Source organism: Staurois parvus, unplaced genomic scaffold (genome assembly GCF_062004578.1).
Source record: "Staurois parvus isolate SC_StPar_1 unplaced genomic scaffold, SC_StPar_1.0 ptg000175l, whole genome shotgun sequence".
NCBI lineage: Eukaryota > Metazoa > Chordata > Amphibia > Anura > Ranidae > Staurois > Staurois parvus.
Genome location: NW_028317971.1, coordinates 1,441,510 through 1,467,372, shown reverse-complemented (window position 1 = coordinate 1,467,372; position 25,863 = coordinate 1,441,510). Strand labels below are relative to the sequence as shown.

General features: G+C 42.8%; 1 protein-coding gene across 1 annotated transcript in view; it reads left to right on the top strand.

Annotated features, from left to right (window-relative positions):
• The first annotated feature begins 2,575 nt into the window (after positions 1-2,575).
• Positions 2,576-25,863, top strand: part of COPG2 (coat protein complex I subunit gamma 2) — a 60,550-nt gene continuing 37,262 nt past the window's right edge. Inside the window, exons 1-9 of the mRNA XM_089676868.1 lie at positions 2,576-2,702; positions 10,602-10,654; positions 10,908-10,988; positions 16,976-17,047; positions 17,786-17,865; positions 20,871-20,946; positions 21,188-21,280; positions 21,647-21,733; positions 23,683-23,840. Of these exons, the coding sequence (XP_089532994.1) occupies positions 2,666-2,702; positions 10,602-10,654; positions 10,908-10,988; positions 16,976-17,047; positions 17,786-17,865; positions 20,871-20,946; positions 21,188-21,280; positions 21,647-21,733; positions 23,683-23,840 (737 nt within the window). The 5' untranslated portion in view covers positions 2,576-2,665. The remainder of the gene's footprint in view (positions 2,703-10,601; positions 10,655-10,907; positions 10,989-16,975; positions 17,048-17,785; positions 17,866-20,870; positions 20,947-21,187; positions 21,281-21,646; positions 21,734-23,682; positions 23,841-25,863) is intronic.

The following is a 25,863-nucleotide window of genomic DNA, read 5'->3' as shown; positions in this document are numbered from 1 at the left end:
ATCACCACCACACCAGTCATATTGTCTCTGATCACCACCACACAGGTCATATTGTCTCTGATCACCACCACACCAGTCATATTGTCCCTGATCACCACCACACCAAATTGACCTTGATATCTGCCACACCAGTTACAGTGTTGGATGAACTTTTGACTGCATTCCAACTGTATAGACTAGGGGTCTCCAAACTTTCTAAACAAAGGGCCAGTTTACTGGCCTTCAGACATTAGGGGGGCCATACTGTGACCATTGGGAGTAGAAAACATCCCGACGTCAGTGGGAATAGACAATGCCCCATCTTTGGTGACAGTGGGAGGGAAAGTGCCCCATTTTTGGTGTCAGTGGGAAGAATAGTAACCCATTGTTTGCATCAGTGGAACTGTGCCCTGTCATTGGTGTTATTGAGAGGAATTGTGGCCCATAGTTGTCATTGGGAGGAATTGTGCCCCATCATTGTTATCACTGGGAGGAATTTTGCCCCATTATTGGTGTCATTGGGAGGAATTGTGCCCCATTGTTGTTGTCATTGAGAGGAATTGTGCCCCACTGTTGTTGTCATTGGGAGGAATTGTGCCCCACTGTTGTTGTCATTGAGAGGAATTGTGCCCCATTGTTGTTGTCATTGAGAGGAATTGTGCCCCATTGTTGTTGTCATTGAGAGGAATTGTGCCCCATTGTTGTTGTCATTGAGAGGAATTGTGCCCCATTGTTGTTGTCATTGAGAGGAATTGTGCCCCATTGTTATTGTCATTGGGAGTAATTGGGCCCCACTGTTGTTAACATTGAGAGGAATTGGGCCCCACTGTTGTTGTCATTGAGAGGAATTGGGCCCCATTGTTGTTGTCATTGAGAGGAATTGTGCCCCATTGTTGTTGTCATTGGGAGGAATTGGGCCCCACTGTTGTTAATATTGAGAGGAATTGGGCCCCACTGTTGTTAACATTGAGAGGAATTGTGCCCACTGTTGTTGTCATTGAGAGGAATTGGGCCCTATTGTTGTTGTCATTGAGAGGAATTGGGCCCCACTGTTGTTGTCATTGGGAGGAATTGGGCCCCACTGTTGTTAACATTGAGAGGAATTGGGCCCCACTGTTGTTGTCATTGAGAGGAATTGGGCCCCATTGTTGTTGTCATTGAGAGGAATTGGGCCCCATTGTTGTTGTCATTGGGAGGAATTGGGCCCCACTGTTGTTAACATTGAGAGGAATTGTGCCCACTGTTGTAGTCATTGCGAGGAATTGTGCCCCATCGTTGTAGTCATTGGGAGGAATTGTGCCCCATCGTTGTTGTCATTGGGAGGAATTGTGCCCCATCGTTGTTGTCATTGGGAGGAATTGTGCCCCATCGTTGTTGTCATTGGGAGGAATTGTGCCCCATCGTTGTAGTCATTGGTAAGAATTGTGCCCCATCGTTGCTGTCATTGGGAGGAATTGTGCCCCATCGTTGTTGTCATTGGGAGGAATTGTGCCCCATCGTTGTTGTCATTGGGAAGAATTGTGCCCCATCGTTGTTGTCATTGGTAAGAATTGTGCCCCATCGTTGTAGTCATTGGGAGGAATTGTGCCCCATCGTTGTTGTCATTGGGAGGAATTGGGCCCCATCGTTGTAGTCATTGGGAGGAATTGGGCCCCATCGTTGTAGTCATTGGGAGGAATTGGGCCCCATCGTTGTTGTCATTGGGAGGAATTGGGCCCCATCGTTGTTGTCATTGGGAGGAACTGGGCCCCATCGTTGTTGTCATTGGGAGGAATTGGGCCCCATCGTTGTAGTCATTGGGAGGAATTGTGCCCCATCGTTGTTTTCATTGGGAGGAATTGTGCCCCAGCGTTGTTGTCATTGGGAAGAATTGTGCCCCATCGTTGTTGTCATTGGGAGGAATTGTGCCCCATCGTTGTAGTCATTGGGAGGAATTGGGCCCCATCGTTGGTGTCATTGGGAGGAATTGGGCCACATCGTTGGTGTCATTGGGAGGAATTGTGCCCCATCATTGGTGTCATTGCAATGAATTGTGCCCCTTAGTTTGGTGTCAGTGGAGGGAATTATGCCTCGTTGGTATCAGTGGATGAAACAATGCCCCGAGGGCCAGATAAAAGCAAGCAAAAGGCCACAGTTTGGAGACCACTGGTACACAGTCCAAACTCCAGGTTATCCTGTGGGCATAGTGCACACCATTAAAGTGCAGTGATAAAAAATACAGCAGGCTGAATTTTTCCACACTGTAAATGTGCAAAACCGCATGTAAACGTACGCAAAACTCACTGCATTTGCAGTGCACATAAAAGCCTAAAGAAACAAAAAAAGGAAGTGGCTTCAAACAACAAACGTGGATGCAAAAACGCTCAACTGTATGTAAACATGCACACACATAAATGTGCATGAAAAATTCGAATTGGTGTGTGTTACAACGTGCAGTGTTTGCCAATGCGTAGGGATTCCATTTACTCGAAAAAAAAAGGACATTTGTGAAAAGTCAGGCCATTTTCAGGAACAACGCACACCATCCCTGTCCCCACACAGTCAGCACACAGAGCCCTCACACTAGAGAAGACTATGGCTCTAATCCAAACGATGGGCGGGACTTCCCGAGAACTGTGCGCAGGCGCGGTGTATCCTGTGCTGACTATCTCCTCCGGTCCCGGTAGCAAAGCGGCGACATCCGGAAATGATTAAGAAATTCGATAAAAAAGACGAGGAGGCCGGTAAGAAAGGTTCTTTGTGTCGGTAGTTGGAGCGGGAGAACGTAACTGGGCTCTGCAGGCCCGGAGCCTCGGACTTTCCGGAAGCTGTATAGGCTCGCCTGCTGTTCTATCTGAACATGTGATAGACACGTAGCCTGTACTCCATTCTACCGATCTTAGTATGTGTGACTGAACAGGAGCAACCAATACCTCCTGATGTCGGGGTAGATCTAGTTTGTGTGCCCCCTCCATTCGGTGTCAGTCTATGAATGAATACAACTGGCTCCACACACCAACTCCATCCAAATATAAGAATATATACACATGAATGTGGCTACATGACAAGGGACCTATTCACACTGCTGTGTTCTCCTACATTACAAGGGGCCTATTCACACTGCTGTGTTCTCCTACATTACAAGGGGCCTATTCACACTGCTGTGTTCTCCTACATGACAAGGGGCCTATTCACACTGCTCTGTTCTCCTACATGACAAGGGGCCTATTCACACTGCTGTGTTCTCCTACATTACAAGGGGCCTATTCTCACTGCTGTGTTCTCCTACATGACAAGGGACCTGTTCTACATGACAAGGGACCTATTCACACTGCTGTGTTCTCCTACATGACAAGGGACCTATTCACACTGCTGTGTTCTCCTACATGACAAGGGGCCTATTCACACTGCTGTGTTCTCCTACATTACAAGGGGCCTATTCACACTGCTGTGTTCTCCTACACTATAAGGGGCCTATTCACACTGCTGTGTTCTCCTACATGACAAGGGGCCTATTCACACTGCTGTGTTCTCCTACATGACAAGGGACCTATTCACACTGCTGTGTTCTCCTACATTACAAGGGGCCTATTCACACTGCTGTGTTCTCCTACATGACAAGGGACCTATTCACACTGCTGTGTTCTCCTACACTATAAGGGGCCTATTCACACTGCTGTGTTCTCCTACATGACAAGGGACCTATTCACACTGCTGTGTTCTACACTATAAGGGGCCTATTCACACTGCTGTGTTCTCCTACATTACAAGGGACCTATTCACACTGCTGTGTTCTCCTACATGACAAGGGGCCTATTCACACTGCTGTGTTCTCCTACTTTATAAGGGGCCTATTCTCACTGCTGTGTTCTCCTACATGACAAGGGGCCTATTCACACTGCTGTGTTCTCCTACATTACAAGGGGCCTATTCACACTGCTGTGTTCTCCTACATGACAAGGGGCCTATTCACACTGCTGTGTTCTCCTACATGACAAGGGGCCTATTCACACTGCTGTTCTCCTACATGACAAGGGACCTATTCACACTGCTGTGTTCTCCTACATGACAAGGGGCCTATTCACACTGCTGTGTTCTCCTACATTACAAGGGGCCTATTCACACTGCTGTGTTCTCCTACATTACAAGGGACCTATTCACACTGCTGTGTTCTCCTACATTACAAGGGGCCTATTCACACTGCTGTGTTCTCCTACATTACAAGGGGCCTATTCACACTGCTGTGTTCTCCTACATTACAAGGGGCCTATTCACACTGCTCTGTTCTCCTACATGACAAGGGGCCTATTCACACTGCTGTGTTCTCCTACATTACAAGGGGCCTATTCACACTGCTGTGTTCTCCTACATGACAAGGGACCTATTCACACTGCTGTGTTCTCCTACATGACAAGGGACCTATTCACACTGCTGTGTTCTCCTACATGACAAGGGGCCTATTCACACTGCTGTGTTCTCCTACATGACAAGGGACCTATTCACACTGCTGTGTTCTCCTACATGACAAGGGACCTATTCTCCTACATGACAAGGGACCTGTTCTCCTACATGACAAGGGACCTATTCACACTGCTGTGTTCTCCTACATGACAAGGGACCTATTCACACTGCTGTGTTCTCCTACATGACAAGGGACCTATTCACACTGCTGTGTTCTCCTACATGACAAGGGGCCTATTCACACTGCTGTGTTCTCCTACATTACAAGGGGCCTATTCACACTGCTGTGTTCTCCTACACTATAAGGGGCCTATTCACACTGCTGTGTTCTCCTACATGACAAGGGACCTATTCACACTGCTGTGTTCTCCTACATTACAAGGGGCCTATTCTCACTGCTGTGTTCTCCTACATTACAAGGGGCCTATTCACACTGCTGTGTTCTCCTACATGACAAGGGACCTATTCACACTGCTGTGTTCTCCTACACTATAAGGGGCCTATTCACACTGCTGTGTTCTCCTACATGACAAGGGACCTATTCACACTGCTGTGTTCTACACTATAAGGGGCCTATTCACACTGCTGTGTTCTCCTACATTACAAGGGACCTATTCACACTGCTGTGTTCTCCTATATGACAAGGGGCCTATTCACACTGCTGTGTTCTCCTACTTTATAAGGGGCCTATTCTCACTGCTGTGTTCTCCTACATGACAAGGGGCCTATTCACACTGCTGTGTTCTCCTACATTACAAGGGGCCTATTCACACTGCTGTGTTCTCCTACATGACAAGGGGCCTATTCACACTGCTGTGTTCTCCTACATGACAAGGGGCCTATTCACACTGCTGTGTTCTCCTACATGACAAGGGACCTATTCACACTGCTGTGTTCTCCTACATGACAAGGGGCCTATTCACACTGCTGTGTTCTCCTACATGACAAGGGGCCTATTCACACTGCTGTGTTCTCCTACATGACAAGGAACCTATTCACACTGCTGTGTTCTCCTACATTACAAGGGGCCTATTCACACTGCTGTGTTCTCCTACATTACAAGGGGCCTATTCACACTGCTGTGTTCTCCTACACTATAAGGGGCCTATTCACACTGCTGTGTTCTCCTACGTGACAAGGGACCTATTCACACTGCTGTGTTCTCCTACATGACAAGGGGCCTATTCACACTGCTGTGTTCTCCTACATTACAAGGGACCTATTCACACTGCTGTGTTCTCCTACAATATAAGGGGCCTATTCACACTGCTGTGTTCTCCTACATTATAAGGGGCCTATTCACACTGCTGTGTTCTCCTACATTATAAGTGGCCTATTCACACTGCTGTGTTCTCCTACATGACAAGGGGCCTATTCTCACTGCTGTGTTCTCCTACATGACAAGGGGCCTATTCACACTGCTGTGTTCTCCTACATGACAAGGGGCCTATTCTCACTGCTGTGTTCTCCTACATGACAAGGGGCCTATTCACACTGCTGTGTTCTCCTACATTATAAGGGGCCTATTCACACTGCTGTGTTCTCCTACATTACAAGGGGCCTATTCACACTGCTGTGTTCTCCTACATTACAAGGGGCCTATTCTCACTGCTGTGTTCTCCTACATTACAAGAGGCCTATTCACACTGCTGTGTTCTCCTACATTACAAGGGGCCTATTCACACTGCTGTGTTCTCCTACATTACAAGGGGCCTATTCACACTGCTGTGTTCTCCTACATTACAAGGGGCCTATTCACACTGCTGTGTTCTCCTACTTTATAAGGGGCCTATTCTCACTGCTGTGTTCTCCTACATTATAAGGGGCCTATTCACACTGCTGTGTTCTCCTACATTATAAGGGGCCTATTCTCACTGCTGTGTTCTCCTACATTATAAGTGGCCTATTCACACTGCTGTGTTCTCCTACATGACAAGGGGCCTATTCACACTGCTGTGTTCTCCTACATTACAAGGGACCTATTCACACTGCTGTGTTCTCCTACATTATAAGGGGCCTATTCACACTGCTGTGTTCTCCTACATTATAAGGGGCCTATTCTCACTGCTGTGTTCTCCTACATTACAAGGGGCCTATTCTCACTGCTGTGTTCTCCTACATTACAAGGGGCCTATTCACACTGCTGTGTTCTCCTACATTACAAGGGGCCTATTCACACTGCTGTGTTCTCCTACATTACAAGGGGCCTATTCACACTGCTGTGTTCTCCTACATTACAAGGGGCCTATTCACACTGCTGTGTTCTCCTACTTTATAAGGGGCCTATTCTCACTGCTGTGTTCTCCTACATTATAAGGGGCCTATTCACACTGCTGTGTTCTCCTACATTATAAGGGGCCTATTCTCACTGCTGTGTTCTCCTACATTATAAGCGGCCTATTCACACTGCTGTGTTCTCCTACATGACAAGGGGCCTATTCTCACTGCTGTGTTCTCCTACATGACAAGGGGCCTATTCACACTGCTGTGTTCTACATTATAAGGGGCCTATTCACACTGCTGTGTTTTCCTACATTACAAGGGGCCTATTCACACTGCTATGTTCTCCTACATTACAAGGGGCCTATTCTCACTGCTGTGTTCTCCTACATTACAAGGGGCCTATTCTCTCTGCTGTGTTCTCCTACATTACAAGGGGCCTATTCACATTGCTGTGTTCTTCTACATTACAAGGGGCCTATTCACACTGCTGTGTTCTCCTACATTACAAGGGGCCTATTCACACTGCTGTGTTCTCCTACATGACAAGGGGCCTATTCACACTGCTGTGTTCTCCTACATTACAAGGGGCCTATTCACATTGCTGTGTTCTTCTACATTACAAGGGGCCTATTCACACTGCTGTGTTCTCCTACATTACAAGGGGCCTATTCACACTGCTGTGTTCTCCTACATGACAAGGGGCCTATTCACACTGCTGTGTTCTCCTACATTACAAGGGGCCTATTCACACTGCTGTGTTCTCCTACATTACAAGGGGCCTATTCACACTGCTGTGTTCTCCTACATTACAAGGGGCCTATTCACACTGCTGTGTTCTCCTACATTACAAGGGGCCTATTCACACTGCTGTGTTCTCCTACATTACAAGGGGCCTATTCACACTGCTGTGTTCTCCTACATTACAAGGGGCCTATTCATACTGCTGTGTTCTCCTACTTTATAAGGGGCCTATTCTCACTGCTGTGTTCTCCTACATTATAAGGGGCCTATTCACACTGCTGTGTTCTCCTACATGACAAGGGGCCTATTCTCACTGCTGTGTTCTCCTACATTATAAGGGGCCTATTCACACTGCTGTGTTCTCCTACATGACAAGGGGCCTATTCACACTGCTGTGTTCTCCTACATGACAAGGGACCTATTCACACTGCTGTGTTCTCCTACATGACAAGGGGCCTATTCTCACTGCTGTGTTCTCCTACATTATAAGGGACCTATTCACACTGCTGTGTTCTCTTACATTATAAGGGGTCTATTCACACTGCTGTGTTCTCCTACATTACAAGGGGCCTATTCACACTGCTGTGTTCTCCTACATGACAAGGGACCTATTCACACTGCTGTGTTCTCCTACACTATAAGGGGCCTATTCATGCTGCTTTGTTCTACATTACAAGGTGCCTATTCACACTGCTGTTTTCTCCTACATTACAAGGGGCCTATTTACACTGCTGTGTTCTCCTACATTACAAGGGGCCTATTTACACTGCTGTGTTCTCCTACATGACAAGGGGCCTATTCACACTGCTGTGTTCACCTACATTACAAGGGGCCTATTCACACTGCTGTGTTCTTCTACACTATAAGTGGCCTATTCACACTGCTGTGTTCTCCTACATTATAAGGGGCCTATTCACACTGCTGTGTTCTCATACATTATAAGGGGCCTATTCACACTGCTGTGTTCTCATACATTATAAGGGGCCTATTCACACTGCTGTGTTCTCATACATTACAAGGGGCCTATTCACACTGCTGTGTTCTCCTACATTACAAGGGGCCTATTCACACTGCTGTGTTCTCCTACATTACAAGGGGCCTATTCTCACTGCTGTGTTCTCCTACATTACAAGGGACCTATTCACACTGCTGTGTTCTCCTACATTATAAGGGGCCTATTCTCACTGCTGTGTTCTCCTACATTACAAGGGACCTATTCACACTGCTGTGTTCTCTTACATTATAAGGGGTCTATTCACACTGCTGTGTTCTCCTACATGACAAGGGACCTATTCACACTGCTGTGTTCTCCTACACTATAAGGGGCCTATTCATGCTGCTGTGTTCTACATTACAAGGTGTCTATTCACACTGCTGTTTTCTCCTACATTACAAGGGGCCTATTCACACTGCTGTGTTCTCCTACATGACAAGGGGCCTATTCACACTGCTGTGTTCTCCTACATTACAAGGGGCCTATTCACACTGCTGTGTTCTCCTACACTATAAGGGGCCTATTTACACTGCTATGTTCTCCTACATTACAAGGGGCCTATTCACACTGCTGTGTTCTCCTACACTATAGGTGGCCTATTTACACTGCTGTATTCTCCTACATTATAAGGGTCCTATTCACATTGCTGTGTTCTGCATTATAAGGGGCCTATTCACACTTCTATGTTCTCCTACATTATTAAAAAGGGCCTATTCACACTTCTGTGTTCTCCTACATTATTATAAGGGGCCTATTCACACTGCTGTGTTCTCCTACATTATAAGGGGCCTATTCACACTGCTGTGTTTTACATTATAAGGGGCCTATTCACACTGCTGTGTTCTCCTACATTATAAGGGTCCTGTTCACACTGTTGTGTTCTACATTATAAGGGGCCTATTCACACTGCTGTGCTCTCATACATTATAAAGGGCCTATTCACACTGCTGTGTTCTCATACATTACAAGGGGAATATTCACACTGCTGTGCTCTCATACATTATAAGTCGCCTATTCACACTGCTGTGTTCTCCTACATTATAAGGGGCCTATTCACACTGCTGTGTTCTCATACATTATAAGGGGCCTATTCACACTGCTGTGTTCTCATACATTATAAGGGGCCTATTCACACTTCTGTGTAATCATACACACCTTCCAGTGTCTTCACCTTCTCTCATAATGAAGACTGTGAAGTCAGGGGAAGTCAATAAAGCAGCGGCACCACTCTTCTGGTGGTGTGGCCCTTTGAAGTGGAACTGAAGTCCTGCTATAAGAAAGGCAGGCTTTTATTATTCAAGGTACATGCAGTGTCTATTCTTCAATAAAATATTTCTTACCTGTCTGCTCTTTGTCTTCTCCAACACTGTCATCTGAGCTGTCGATGTGTAGCTCAGCTTACAGTGCCAAGCTGGTCTCTGAGTGCCTTGACCTCATCCCCCACCGGCCATTGAAGAGGCCTAAAGAGTGGCACTCAGAAGAGGATGCTAGTGGGACCATTAGACAGGTAAGTATTTACCCTTTAGTTCCGCTTTAAGGGCTGGTTCACACTACAGAATTGCAGTTTTTGCATGCTTGTTTTTGATGCGTTCCAGTGCGTTTTTAATCCATTTCAGGGCGACTATTCCACTTTTTTTTTCTCATCCTAAAGGGATAGTTCACCTTCACCAATGAACTGCCTATGCAGGTAAGGGGTGTCTGTGGATACAAAGAAACCATGTGTCTCTGACTAAAGTTGAATAATGTCCTTGCTATATGTGTAGGCTATTTACGTAGCTTACGAAGCCTGGCTGGAATATGTCCATGCAAAGCAGTGTGCAGGAGCTGACAGGGGAGAGAACTGGTTTGTTTACTCCCATCCCCCCCCTCTCCCTCTTGGAGATACTCGGCAATTACCGTGCGCTGACGAGTAATCACTGGCCAGGACCCGGTGATTGACATCCGCGGCCATGAATGGTGGAGCGGGTAAGGCGCGCGCGCCCCCTATCCAGAAATGCAAAATCACGTATATACGTGATTCTATGCACCCTTGCTGCCCTTTAGCAGTACTGCTGTAGGGTGGACGGGAAGCGGTAAAAAAAAAGGTAAATTGTGATCATTTTAAATTACAAAATGACTTTTAAAAAAAAATCCCAAGTTGCACTAAAATATTTATATACACACACACATGTGAATGTATAATTACAACACATATTGCAAATAAATTAAATCTGTTAATTTTCAGGAAGTGGATCCAATCCATTTCAGCATTTGGAAAAGAGTGCTGTTCTTCAAGAGGTAAGACCTGTATTAAAAAATTATGTAGATCTGTAAATAGATGGCTTCTCCATTAGGTTATATGCTACCTCAGTGAAGAGGACTTAAAACCTACCCAGTTAGCATAGGTGGTTGCCATATGGTCTAGGGTCAGTATTGGAGTGTGTATATGAGATGGGGAGCATGAGAGAAAAGACAGTTGTCACCAACTTTATTTTAATTATATTTATTTAAGTTAAACAAATATAACTGTTTTCTTTCTAAATGACTACAGGCTCGATTATTCAATGAAACTCCAATAAATCCAAGAAGATGCCTTCATATCTTAACCAAGATTTTGTATCTTTTGAACCAGGTAAGGAGAACAATATCAGGTTATGATCACTAAACTTCAATTTTATTTTGATTTCTCTTTCTTAGGCCTCATGCACCCTGGACGTTTCAACAGCTGCTAGGGGAGTCGGGCGGTTTTTGTTTTCTTTTTAGTACTGTCTCTAAACTCCCCTGCATGTTACCATATGTGTTCATGCACACATAGGATTTTAGCAGCATTTTGTGACAGGAGAGTTTAATGGCAGAAGACAAAAACCCAGGGTGTCCTGGAGCTGCAGCGTTTTGGCTGAAAAAACCCTTGATGTGCTTAAACGCGTCGCACGTTTAGGTGGACCATGTTACGTTACACCCTGAATATGGGTGTAACATGTTATGAAAGGTGAAGTTATCCTTTAACCGCCTTCCGCCCGCCATATAAAGAAATGATGGGCGCAAGGCGGTTCTCCCGTTCTGGGAGGACATCATATGACGTCCGCCGACTCTAACCGCACGTGCGTGGCTCCGGCGGCTTGCAGCGCTGCGATCAGTGGTGCGCTGTGTCCCTCAGACAGTGTGCCCTGGTGATCAGTGTAGCCCCAGCAGTGCCAGCTGTCAGTGTCCATCAATGCCAGCTGTCGGTGCTCATCAATGCCACCTATCAGTGCCACATCAATGCCACATATCAGTGCCTACCAGTGCACATCAATGCCACATATCAGTGCCACCTATCAGTGCCAGTCAGTGCTGCCTATCAGTGCTGCCTATCAGTGCCATATAAGTGCTGCCTTTCAGTGCCCATCAGTGATGCCTGTCAATGCCCATCAGTGCCACCTATTAGTTCACCCTATCAGTGCCCATCACTGCAGCCTCGTTAGCGCACATCAGTGAAGGAGAAAAATCACTTATTTACAAAATTTTATAACAAAAAACTAAGAAAAAACTTTTTTTTTTTAAATTTTAAGTTGTTTTTGGTTTGTTTTGCAAAAAATAAAAAAACCCAGAGGTGATTAAATACCACCAAAAGAAAGCTCTATCTGTCTCAAAAAATGATAAAAATTTCATATGGGTACAGTGTTTCATGACCGCGCAATTGTCATTCAAAGTGGGACAGCGCTGAAAGCTGAAAATTGGCCTGGGCAGGAAGGGGGTATAAGTGCCCTGTAGGCTAGTGGTTAAAGTATACAATCTATATTTTATTTATTTTATCTTTTGCTGTCAAAGGTGGAGGAGATATCTTTCCATTAAGAGGACCTGTTATCCCTTATTTCTATTACAAGGGATGTTTACATTCATTGTAATAGGAATAAAAGTGATTAAAAAAAATTAAAGTGTGCTCACGCGCAGAAGTGATCGCATACCTAAGTCGCACAAGCATATGTAGACAGTGTTTTCTCACCACACGTGAGGTATCACCGTAAACATTAGACTCCCCAACCATAAAATTATTTACTCAGTAATTATAATTCATGAAGTGTCGTTTTATCTCCAATACAGCTGCTTTCAACACAGTAGCTGCTTTCTACACAGTAGCTGCTCTTTACACATCGGAAATATGTGTTTTCCGATGGTCTAAGGCGACCCCTGTGAATGGGTCGTTAGACTCCCAAAGGGGTCACGACCCACAGATTGAGACCCACTGCGTTAGAGCAAGAGCAATGATTTTAGTGCTAGATCTTCAATGTAACTCTAAACGGGTAACCTGTAAAAATTTTTAAAACATCGCCTTTTTAGATTTTTCAGTATCAGAGTTTATCACCATTCCATGAGCGTATGTATTTTAAAGCGTGATATGTTAGGTATCTACTCAGTGTAATATCTTTTATAGTTTACCAAAAAATTGTGTTATATATTGTGTTTTTTGCATTAACATGTATTAAACTGTATTTTTTCCCAAAAAATTGCTTTTGAAAGATCATTGCAGAAATACTGTGTGAAATTAAAAAATTGCAACAATCGCCATTTTATTCTCTAGGGTCTCTGCTTAAAAAATGTTTTAAATGTTTGGGGGTTCTAAGCAATTTTCTAGCAAAAAATACTCACTTTTACTTTTAAACATAAAGTGCCAGAAAATGCTTGGCCCCTAAGTGGTTACTTTCTGAATCCTTTTAAAAAGTTATGGAAAAATAGAAATATATGTAACGGAAAATGTATACTAGCAATTATACCTAGTGACTCAAAACCAGTGTTCCAGACTCCTCAGGAATGCATTGTAGTGTATGTATGTGGCAAATAGCCACCTTGTGGCACAACTCGGGACAAAAATATATGTCCTTGATATTACTGGATCGCAAACACCCAACACATAACTACCACTGTGTACACAAATTATTTCATCATCTTGTGTTGTGTTATAACTTATAAAAAAGTATAATATTAATCCATATTCGTGATTAAATAATAAATAATGATTAATTGTGAATCATAATTTAGTGAAAAAATAAAAATTACCGTGAATAAATACTCATAAAATAAATAAATTAATTTTTAGTGCAAAAGCATAGTCCCATTAATCATAAAAATATATACAGTCATGGCCGAAATTGTTGGCACCCTTGATATTTCTCCAGGAAATCATGTATTTCTCACGAAACGTATTGCATTAACACATGTTTTGCTATACACATGTTTATTCCCTTTGTGTGTATTGGGACAAAACAAAAAAAGGGAGGAAAGAAAGCAAATTCGACATAATGTCACACAAACCTCCAAAAATGGGCTGGACAAAAGTATTGGCACCCTTTCACAACTGCGGATAAATAAGAATGTTACAAGCATGTGATGCTCCTGTAAACTCACCTGGGGCAAGTAACAGGTGTGGGCAATATAGAAATCACACCTGAAAGCAGATAAAAAGGAGAGACGTTCACTTAACCTTTGCATTGTGTGTCTGTCTGTGCCACACTAAGCATGGACAACAGAAAGAGGAGACGAGAACTGTCTGAGGACCTGAGAACCAAAATTGTGGCAAAATATCAACAATCTCAAGGTTACAAGTCCATCTCCAGAGAACTAGATTTGCCTTTGTCCACAGTGCGCAACATTATCAAGAAGTTTGCAACCCATGGCACTGTAGCTAATCTCCCTGGTCGTGGACGGATGAGGAAAATTGATGAAAGATTGCAACGCAGAATAGTCCGGATGGTGGATAAGCAGCCCCAAACATGTTCCAAAGACATTCAAGCTGTCCTGCAGGCTCAGGGAGCATCAGTGTCAGCGCGAACTATCCGTCGACATTTAAATGAAATGAAACGCTATGGCAGGAGACCCAGGAGGACCCCACTGCTGACACAGAGACATAAAAAAGCAAGACTACAGTTTGCCAAAATGTACTTGAGTAAGCCAAAAGCCTTCTGGGAAAACGTCTTGTGGACAGATGAGACCAAGATAGAGCTTTTCGGTAAAGCACATCATTCTACTGTTTACCGAAAACGGAATGAGGCCTACAAAGAACAAAACACAGTACCTACGGTAAAATATGGTGGAGGTTCAATGATGTTTTGGGGTTGTTTTGCTGCCTCTGGCACTGGGTGCCTTGACTGTGTGCAAGGCATCATGAAATCTGAGGATTACCAAAGGATTTTGGGTCGCACTGTAGGGCCCAGTGTCAGAAAGCTGGGTTTGCGTCCAAGATCCTGGGTCTTCCAGCAGGACAATGACCCCAAACATACGTCAAAAAGCACTCAGAAATGGATGGCAAAGAAGCGCTGGAGAGTTCTGAAGTGGCCAGCAATGAGCCCAGATCTAAATCCCATTGAACACCTGTGGAGAGATCTTAAAATTGCTGTTGGGAAAAGGTGTCCTTCCAATAAGAGAGACCTGGAGCTGTTTGCAAAGGAAGAGTGGTCCAAAATTCCGGGTGAGAGGTGTCAGAAGCTTATTGATGGTTATAGGAAGCGACTGATTTCAGTTATGTTTTCCAAAGGGTGTGCAACCAAATATTAAGTTAAGGGTGCCAATACTTTTGTCCAGCCCATTTTTGGGGTTTTGTGTGACATTATGTCATATTTGCTTTTCTGCCTCTGTTTTATATTTGTTCCAATACATACAAAGGGAATAAACATGTGTATAGCAAAACATGTGTTAATGCAATACCTTTTTTGTGTGAAATACTTGATTTTCAGGAAAAATATCAAGGGTGCCAACAATTTCGGCCATGACTGTATAAAGTGACTCTGTGTCCTAAAAATCTTGAATCCGTGACTGATTGTGAATCCGTGATAAAAATATTTGTGAATCCTCCAATTAGTGCAGATGTAAGCTCACCTCCTGATATGCCTGCAATTAGGCTATATACACTTTTGGTCCACCTCCTTTGGGACCTGCTTGTTAGAATTTTCTCCTCTTTAAATTACGGAGCAGGAATATCCTTTAGAGCTGATTATCCTCTCTGGGGTTAATCACTCCTCACAGTGATACAGACCCCTATACTCTCCTCTCCATGCGTTTCTCCACATGCAGAAAACAAATGCCAGACATAGTGTTTTATCTTTTTAAAACACTGCTTTATTCCTTCCAAGTAGTACACTCACATATAGTGAAGACGGTATGCGGCAATCCAAAATATAGCGTGTCCTCCGCCGACCATTGAGTCATGCACCTGCCGTCCGTGTAGTATTCTGGCTCTCTCCGAGTGACGTTGCAGCCCCACCCCTACGCGTTACGCCAAAATATTTTTATCACGGATTCACAATCAGTCATGGATTCAAGATTTTTAGGACACAGAGTCACTTTATATATATTTTTATGATTAATGGGACTATGCTTTTGCACTAAAAATTAATTAATTTATTTTATGAGTATTTATTCACGGTAATTTTTATTTTTTCACTAAATTATGATTCACAATTAATCATTATTTATTATTTAATCACGAATATGGATTAATATTATACTTTTTTATAAGTTATTATTCTATATATGAATTTATGATCATTTATGTTTAGGTAACATTATGAAATATAATATTCACTTTGTCACTACAATTTAATAAGGAGCGCAACACAAGATGATGAAATAATATGGTTGACACTGCGATTTTTTTTTTTTTTTTTTTTTTGTGAAAAAGAGAAATTTGTGCTTTGAGGGTCAGATTAGATACTCTCAACATGTGTAAACATATGTTACATGTACAAAAAACAAAAGTGGATTGCAGTGAGCGCTCTTGTATACTACCCCCGTTTATATGTTACATGTAAATGCCGGAGAAATTGTTCTGTAAACTATAAAGTTTGTTTATACTTTCCAGATCATTTTATCCTACATTTAAATAACACAGATGCAGGAGGCCCATGTGAATGAGGGCTTACTTGTTCCATGCAGCATGCTGGCAGGGGACAGGCTTTCCTGCTCAGGCTATTGCTTTTAAAGAAAGCAAACTGTAAGACTTTGCACACCTTTTCTTTGATACATCTTGAATATAGGTAGTTGATATAAACTGAAAGTTCAGTGGGGCTTTAAGGTGGAAATTCACCCAAAAGGGGAAGTTCCACTTGTTTGTATCCCCCTCCCCTTCCACTGCCACATTTGGCACTTTTTTTTTGGGGGGGGGGGGGGGTACCTGGTTTTGATAGGTACCCACTCCCAATTCCTGTCAGGTAGGCTGTGGCAATCTGAGCCAGGAAGTTCAGTTCCCCGTCCTTCTCCCACAGTCTTCTATGACTCTTCAGAGGTTCAGAAGACTGTGGGTCTATTGACAAAGCGCAGCGCAGTAGAAAACCGTCTGTGAAACCTCACGGCTTCACTGCCAGTTTTCCTTACTTAAGATGCCGGCACCTACATCCAAAACTAATTGAAGAATTGGCTGGGGTGAGGAAATCACTGGATCCCTGGACAGGTAAGTGTCCTAATATTAAAAGTCAGCAGATATATTATTTGTAGCTGCTGACTTAATTTTTTTGGAAGAGCCTCGAGCTCTGCTTTAAGGATGCAACTGGGCCAGTGTTTTTGTTTTTAAATCAAAACAGGATTTTCAATATGAATAAAATAGCAAAGTTTGTAAATATAATTGACTATGATGTTTCCCTTTTACAGGGTGAACACTTTGGAACAATGGAGGCCACTGAAGCATTCTTTGCTATGACCAGATTATTCCAGTCAAATGATGTAAGTGATACTCAGCATCTCTATATAATAATGGTGATCATAAAGAGCTTGGTCCTGCTCCTTGTTTGACAGTGCAATGTGATGCCTTGGTAATGTCTAGGCTGCTTAAGCTAAATCTATAGGGACATTTTTAATCATTTGGGAGCAACAAATTTAAAGTAACTTATTCCATTTCTCTTGCTATTCCATTTAACAGTAACCATGATAAGAGACTGGTAGAAGCTCTTTATTGCTTCCTTTCTCATATCGCAGTTCTTTAGCAATCCCTTGATGATAGTTGTTATCCTCTTAACAAACACATTTCTTTGTAGTGATTACATTTCCCTGTAACCTGGGCCTAGTAGGTGTGCTATGGAAAAAATAAATGAGATTCCATATATTAGTAGCACTCATTACTTGCAGAGAATTTCCAGCATGCTGCAAAACCCTCCTGCTTCTCAATGAGAAGTGGATAACTAGCTGGTTGTAAAAAAACATTTTGTTTCTTGTAAAAGATTGTGGAATCTGTTTATGAAATGTGTGCCCGCTAGAAGTGAACAATGTATTCCTGCGCAGGCACATTGCATTTGGGCATGCCTATCTCTCTCATGAGCTGCAAGAAATGTGTGTAAAAAGATTACTCTGCCTATATATTTGTTTCAGAAACTAAAAAATATTCTTAGTTAGCAAGAGCTCATAGTTCACTGCATATTGTGTTTCATTTATTTCTTCTGTATAAATGACTTTGTGTGCTTTCAGCAAACCCTGCGAAGGATGTGTTATCTAACTATCAAAGAGATGGCCAATATCTCTGAAGATGTCATTATTGTTACAAGCAGGTAAAGTGAAATCCTTGTCAAATTCATATACAACATGTAATACGTTTCTGCAGCTGTAATCTAAGATCATTTTTCTTCCTATCTGTTAAGATCTGTAAAAGTATACAGTCCCATTTACATCTCTCAGTTGTGTTACTGCACGTTACATGCCCTAGTACTTTGTGATGTCAGTTATTTTTAACAGCACTCGAACGTACTAAGACCACCCACCTCCAGTGCACATGCAGTGCAGCGCTCCAGAATTCACATTAATGCAGTATAGTACGTTATGTCAGAAGGTGCATGTTTGTTTAGCTTAAAATGATTCTAAAGGTAAAAATAAACAAACATGTTATACTTACTGGCTCTGCTCAATGATTTTGTACAGAGAAGCCCCGATCCTCTTCTTTTTGGTTCCCCTCCGACTCGCTTTTGAGCTGCGCTCCTATGAATGGATATTGTCCATTCACACACAGAATGTGGCTCGGCCCTGCCCCCGCTCTCTCCTCATTGGCTCACTGGCTGTGATTGACATAGAATGCATTAAGGTAAAAAACCTTCTGCCTTCAAAACCACTTTAATCATACAGTACAGGAAAAAGGGCCTTTATTCATAGACCACGGATTATATGCAGGCTACGTTCAGGTGATTGGACATTGGAAAAAACTTTGCTAGGAGCATGCTTGTATAACTCCACCCCCTTTGTGAAACTTCTGGTTTTTTTTCTAGTCTCCTTGGGTGATGGGCCTCTTTCCCTCTGGAAAATATTTTTTACCTTTTAACCACTTGCTGACCTCAGATAGCCAAATGACAGCTTCACTGCGGCTGGCCAGTTCTGGGAGGGCGTCATATGATGTCCTCCCAGAACGCGTCCTCCCAGAACGCACCCTCCCGCACGCCCCTGGGGGCGCACACCCAGTGATCTCCATGATCACTGTGTCTACAGACACAGCTGATCACGTGATGTGGTAAAAGGCCAATGACGGCGGCTTTTTACCACGTGATCAGCCGTGTCCAGTGACACAGCATATCACCGGTAAATACAGTTGTTGATTATCGGCGGCACTTTTCTCACGCTGTCACAGCGTGAGGAAAGTACTGCCGATAATCGGCAATTGTCAGAGGATCGATCAGCACCGATGATCAGTGCCCTGATGATCAGTGCCACCCACCAGTGCCATCCATCAATGCCCAGAAGTGCCGCCAGTCAGTGCCGTCCGTCAGTGCCACCCATCAGTGCCGCCTATCAGTGCCCATCATTCTTTTTTTTTTTTTTTTTTTCAAACTTTTTTTTTTTTCAAACTTTTTTTTTTTTCAAAATTTTTGCTCTTTTTTTTTGTTTATAGCGCAAAAAATAAAAAAGTTATGGCTACTTGACAAATGCTTTGCACTGTCAATACACTGATTGATGTGGTGCGGATTAGCCTTTGTCTAGCAGCACCTGATCTTCCACAGTCAAAATATGCCCCTGTGGGTGCTAAGAGGCTGGCTAAAAAAAAAAAAAAAAAGTATTTTCCGATCCATACACAAATTGAACATGCACTACTATGTGGATTGGCTTAATCATGGAAGGATATTCACCTCTTTTAAACTTTTTGCTAAAATTCACCCTATGGAAACGCAGGGCTATCAAAGGGTTAACTATGTTGGGTGTGTTTTACTATGAGGCGGTGTCAGTGTGCTTCACTGTAAGCACACTGCTTTGAATGGTTGTGCTGTGAACAGCCATCCAAAGCAGTGTGTCCGAGCTGACATGGAGAACTGTTAGTAAACTAGACAGTTCTCCTCCCCAACGGAGATCCTCAGTAATCACCAGGCGCTGGCGAGTAATCACCAGCTAGGACCTGGTGATTGACAGCTGCGGCCGCGAATGGCACGCACGCCCCTACCCGGAAATGCAAAATCACGTATATATATGTGATTTTACACACACGTGCCGCCCTGTAGCAGAATTTCTGCTATAGGGCGGTCGGGAAGTGGTTAAAGTGATACTACAGCCTTGTTTTTTTTTTTTTCATTTTAAAATAACAAAGATTTCATACTTACCTGCTTTGTGCAATGAGTTTGCCGCTCTTTCCTCACAGGCTGTGATTTACTGCAGCATATCTCAGCCAATGAGGAGGGAGAGACCCAGAAAGTCTCCTGTGCACATTGCTGGACCGTGATCAGGCTCAGGTGAGTATTAAGGGGGACCACTGCGCACTGAAGGTTTTTTACCTTCACGCATAAAGTGCATCAAGGTAAAAAGCCTTAAAGTGATTCTAAAGATTGATTTTTTTTTTTCTTTTGGGAAAACAAACATGCCTTACTTACCTGCTGGTTGCAGTGGTTTTGCACAGAGTAGCCTGGATCCTCAACTTCTCGGGTCCCCCGCAGGCTCTCCTGGCCCATCCCTCCTGGCGGGTGCCCCCACAGCAAGCAGCTTGCTATGAAGGCACCTGCTGCTTTGTGTGTCCATTCACACATGTAGCCGCGGCTTGGCCCTGCCCCCTCTCTCTCCTCATTGGCTGACTGGCTGTGATTGACAGCAGCAGGAGCCAATGTCTCTTAGTTGCTCTCTGAGCCAGTGAGGAGGCAGAGACCCAGGACAGCCGCGGCTGTCGTGCACATCTCTGGATCACAATGAGGATCAGGTAAGTATTGATGGGGCTGGGGGCACTGCTGCACACAGAAGGTTTTTTTACCTTCATGCATAGAATGCATGAAAGTAAAAAACCTTGAGCCTTTACAACCACTTTAAGCCTTTACGACCGCTTTAATGCCTAGGTTGGATTTTTCAAATGAAAACATCCTTTTCATCCACAACTGATGGTTTGATATATGCAATAGTTTGATAAGTAGTTTGGTCTTTGACATTTCAGTAGATCATTTATCTAATATTTCAGTTTCCAGCCATGGTAATAAATAGAAGCCTTTGATGCTTGTATCTAATTTCTCAGAGCAAAGAGATACCCTAATGTTGCTTTCCAATCAGATGTCTACTGATATTTATTGAATTAACCTTTTGGATAATTTCATTCTGGCAGTCTGACCAAGGACATGACTGGAAAAGAAGATGTTTACCGTGGGCCAGCTATCCGTGCACTTTGCCGAATTACTGACGTAAGTAACCATCCAAGTCAAAGGTGGTGCTCTGGGGTTATTTTTTTATTTTTTTAAGAAGTGACTAGAAATGTTTATCGGTCACTGGTTTTTTTAAAAGGCATGCAGTGAATGGAAAGTTGCGCTTAATATAATTATGGTGATGGGTAATAAACTGAAATGATGCTAGCATGTCATAAATTTCATTTTAGGCTTATCTTTCTCCAACACAAACTAAAACTTGTATTGCTATTTGTGACAGGCCACTATGCTGCAGGCAATTGAGCGGTACATGAAGCAGGCTATTGTGGATAAAGTTCCTAGTGTCTCCAGTTCTGCACTGGTATCCTCCTTGGTATGTATGTGTACATTTCTATAAATTAAAGTTCATCTATACCCAAAACATTTTGTTTTTGATTTGGAAAGAATCAGCTCCTGTTAGATTTTGCTGCTATCTGGGGCGCCTTTCTTTAAAGAGATCTCCTGTCACATTTTACTGTATGGGAAGTGATGGAAATTCTGCAATAGGAAAAAGACAACTGATAGCATCGGGAGCCTTTTGACCTACAGGGATCTGAGTTGTGCACCCCTGAAATAAACCTTCGTAGACAGTTAGAATTTATTTTATAAAGATAATTCTAGCTAAGTCCTGCAGTGTTGTATATAATGTGATGTAAATGTTTTTTTTTGTAAGTAACCCCTCTGCACTTTATCATTTTAGCATATGATGAAAATAAGCTATGATGTGGTAAAACGATGGATCAATGAGGCACAAGAAGCTGCTTCTAGTGACAACATCATGGTTCAGGTACATTTATGCATGTAGCATATACCATATTTCCAGGGAATAGTCTTTACAGTTTATTAATATTTAAATATAGAAAAAACTAAAGTTTACTGTAAATCTGAGGCCTCCAGATCTGGTTGCTGAGCTGTCGGACTTGCCAGTATGAAGTACACAGTAGGCAACTATAACTCCTAGTGATTAGCGTGAACTGAATGAATTGTACTCTTGTTCATCCTGTCATTCTTGCCGTACTTGCCTTGTGCAGTTCTCCTTGGATAGAAACAGATCAATTCACTTGTCCTCCAGAAGTTCACAGATGATGCTTATGACACGTTGGATAGGACTGAACCCAGCTGCAGTTTAGGTATATTTTGGTCAGGCACATGTTCACTCTTCAGCAGGTTTGAGAGGGGAGGATGAGGGAGTGTATAGCTGTTGACCCCGGTGTCACCAGCACTATTATAGTGTTTATCTATAATCTGTGTTAAAGAGGAACTTCAGTCACACTTTAACAAGTTGTGAAAAAATATATGCAGCATATAAAAACTTCAGTGATGTGATTTACATATTTAAAGTGGTATTAAAGCCTCGTTTTTTTTTTTTCTTGTTATGGCAAACATGTCATACATACCTGCTTTGTGCAGTGGTTTTGCACAGAACAGCCCCAATCCTCTTATTCTTGGGTCCCCCACTGGCGATCATTGCTCCTTCCCCTCGAGCAGTACCCTCAGAGCAAGTAACTTGCTCTGGGGGCACTGATGCGTGCTCGCTCCAGACCCGCTGCTCTATGCGTCCATAAGACACATAGAGCCGCGGCTGGCCTCCCCACTCTCTCCTCATTGGTTCACTGGCTGTGATTGACAGCAGTGGGAGCCAATGAACCAATGAGGAGGGAGAGTCCCTGTAGAGCAGAGGCTCTCGTGATCATCGCTGGATTTGAGGGGACTCAGGTAAGGATTGGGGGGGGGTACTGGGAGGGACGCTGTACACAGAAGGTTTTTCAACTTCATGCATAGATTGCATGAAGGTAAAAAACCTTCAGCTTTTAATATCATTTTAATTTTTCTTAATCTGCCATTTTTTCAGTATACAAAAGCAGGCTGTAACTGCACTCACTTTATTTGTCACTGCAGCCTTTTAACTGAGGGCAGCTGAAGCCAGCTCCCTCAGTTTTCCATGGAATTCATGCCATTCCCTCCACAATGCGAGTCTGCACATATACTGTACACAATGAATCCTTCCATGCACAGTAAATTGGTACACAGCATGTCTGAGCATCTGCAGATTACATCTGAATCCGTGTCTGAGAACTACACATTGTGTCAATTCTTCCTCCTCCCCTCTCCACCCATCTTTGCCTGTCTTACGCCTCCTCCAGCTCCCCTCCGCTCTCCCCCTCTCACAATAAAAACAAAAAAAGCCTGAAGACTCCTAGGATTTCTGATGAAAATATCCCAGGAGGCAACAGAAGAAGAGTTTTGATGTCATTTGCCTCGGCAGGGAAGCAGGAAGTGGACAGGAACTATGGGGAAAAAAAGTATTTGGAGCTAAAAATGTTTTATTTTTTTCTACCATTGGCATTTAAAGAGGAGAGAATACTAATAGAAGGAAGTTTAAAAAGAGACTGAAGATCTGCTTTAATTTCTCTCCATGTGTCTGGTAAACCACAAGTGCCTGACAACTACAGGGCACTTAGCTGCAGCATGAAGCATTCATAAATGCTTTTCTGTTAATGTAATCAGAAATTGAATATGATGTCTTTTTATGACCTCACAAGTGACCTATGGGGAAAAAACTACAACCCAGTATGTAAATTTAGAAATGCATAAAAACATGTACATACACACACACCTGCATACAGTGTGTTTGTGTCTGTGTGTGTATATATATATTTATATATTAATACTTGTTTTTTTTTGGGGGGGGGGGGGGTTTTATTGTGACTAACATCTGTGTTGCCTTTTCAACAGTATCATGCATTGGGACTTCTCTACTATTTGCGGAAGAATGATCGGCTGGCTGTGGCAAAAATGATAAATAAGTTTACTAAATCTGGGCTGAAATCCCCATTTGCATACTGCATGTTGATTCGAATTGCTAGCCGGTTAATAGAGGAGTCTGATGAGGGGTAAGGCAAATTGTCTTTATATTAAGCACTTTAAAACTGAACTCTACTTAACCTCCCTAGCAGTGTGATTATGTCCATATTTCTGTGCTGAAAGCGGTACATTTTTTTGCATGAAAATACGTAGTTTTTTTATTGTAGGCTGTAATTTTTAGGAATAACTCACTGAAATCTGTCTGAACAAGAGTCTAGTAAACATCCCGGGTATGATAAAACTTGAAACACGAAATCATAAATTATAATTTAATAAATAATCATAAAAAATAATAATATAATATTAATACGTTTAATTCAATAATATAATCAAACCAAAAACACTGAAATTTGAAATATAGCGCCAAGTTCGCACATCGCTGAGATCAGTCACAGAATCGGTTTCAGTGTCTGATGACGAATTTCCCCACGAATCATTATCACTCAATTCTGCAAGTGGTTCTGATTTACTATCGCTGTTCTCTAGCTAATCTAAAACCGCTTTTGACATAAATGGACGCTTTTTGGACGCCATGGACTTTTCTAAGTTTCCAGGCAGAAAGAACAGTAAAAATGTAGGCAGGGCACAGGACAAAGCACTCGGGACAAAATGTATGTGAAATGCTTTGAAACAGTAATGTTTTACTATGTAATATTCGTTTATTAGAAAATGACAGATTTAAAAAATTTTAAATTTGCCGCCGGTTCCGGCCCCCGTACGTCCCAACGCTTGCAGGGACCGGAACACGGAAGCCGGATGCCGGCATCGGCCGGAAAAGATGGCCGGGGATGCTGCAGGGGATGCATCGCGGGAGCGAAGGACAAGGTAAGCGCTGCAGGGAATCCCTGAGCAAGGCCGCATGGTTAGCCCGAGTGTAGCTCGGGGTTACCGCTTTTGGTACTGAAACTTTACCCCAAGCTACACTCAGGAATACTGCCAGGGAGGTTAAACTGTTAACTTTCAGTTATAATGGATATCTGTGAATAATTTTGCCTACCAAAGTCTTATGATCCAGACACCCCTGGCAAACACATCCAGGTCCTGGTTTGTTCTGTAGAATACACAGTAGTTAAGTAATACTTAAGTAGGTTTAGGACCTGGCTCAGCCTGTGAGTGGGAATAATATAGTAATAACATATTACTGTGCTCTTTCTACTCTAAACATGTTTCCTGCTAATCAGTGTTGATTTGATGGACAGATTCAAAGTGGTGACCTTCCCAGTGCGAGCATCTCATTGCACAGCAAGGCATATGCAGTTTTTAGCAAAGTCAGAAGAAGTTTAGTCCTTCGTAACAAATAAAACCAGAACAGGGTTTTGTGATTTTTAAAGCCGTAAAAAACCCAGAAAGCAAACATTTATTATATTGTCGCTTACCAATATTAGATATGGTAACTGCATTAGTTTTCTTTTTAGGCTTTTTATCTTTATTTTCACCTGGTAATTAAGCCAATACGCCTGTTGTTTTTTAAAAGAACAAGCTTTTTTTGCAGATATAGCAGTTCCAGGGATGAGAGAAACCATTTACCACTGACAGGAATGCTTATAATGATCAGCTTTTATTTATTTATCCCTAAAGGAACTGAACTGTTTACTCTAACAGCTTATAAAGTATTAGCTGGAGTTTGGCTTCAGTTTGTTAGTATATTTAAATTTGCTAGTACATCTAACATTCCCCTCCCTTAAAATTGACAGTGCTGCTGTCCAAAGGGGCCCCCTGTGCTCCTTCATCCAGAGTGGGGGCACTCTAATACAGGAGGTGCGTTACTGACTAGATCAAGTGAAAACAAAGGGGGAAAAAACTTATAAAAGAAAACTAATGCAGAAACCACATCTGATTATTGATAAGCTGTGATATCAGTCAGATAAGTCATACTGAACTCTCTTTTAATGTGAAAATGCCTGATACATTTTATATTAGAGAACACAACTTTCCTCATTCTAGTGTCTCAATTGACTTAGCTTTTTCATTTTGGGCTTCTATAAGCCTGCTATTGTATCTTTATATGAAATGGAGGGAGCAATATAGACTGGCCTTTTATTTTAAGATGCC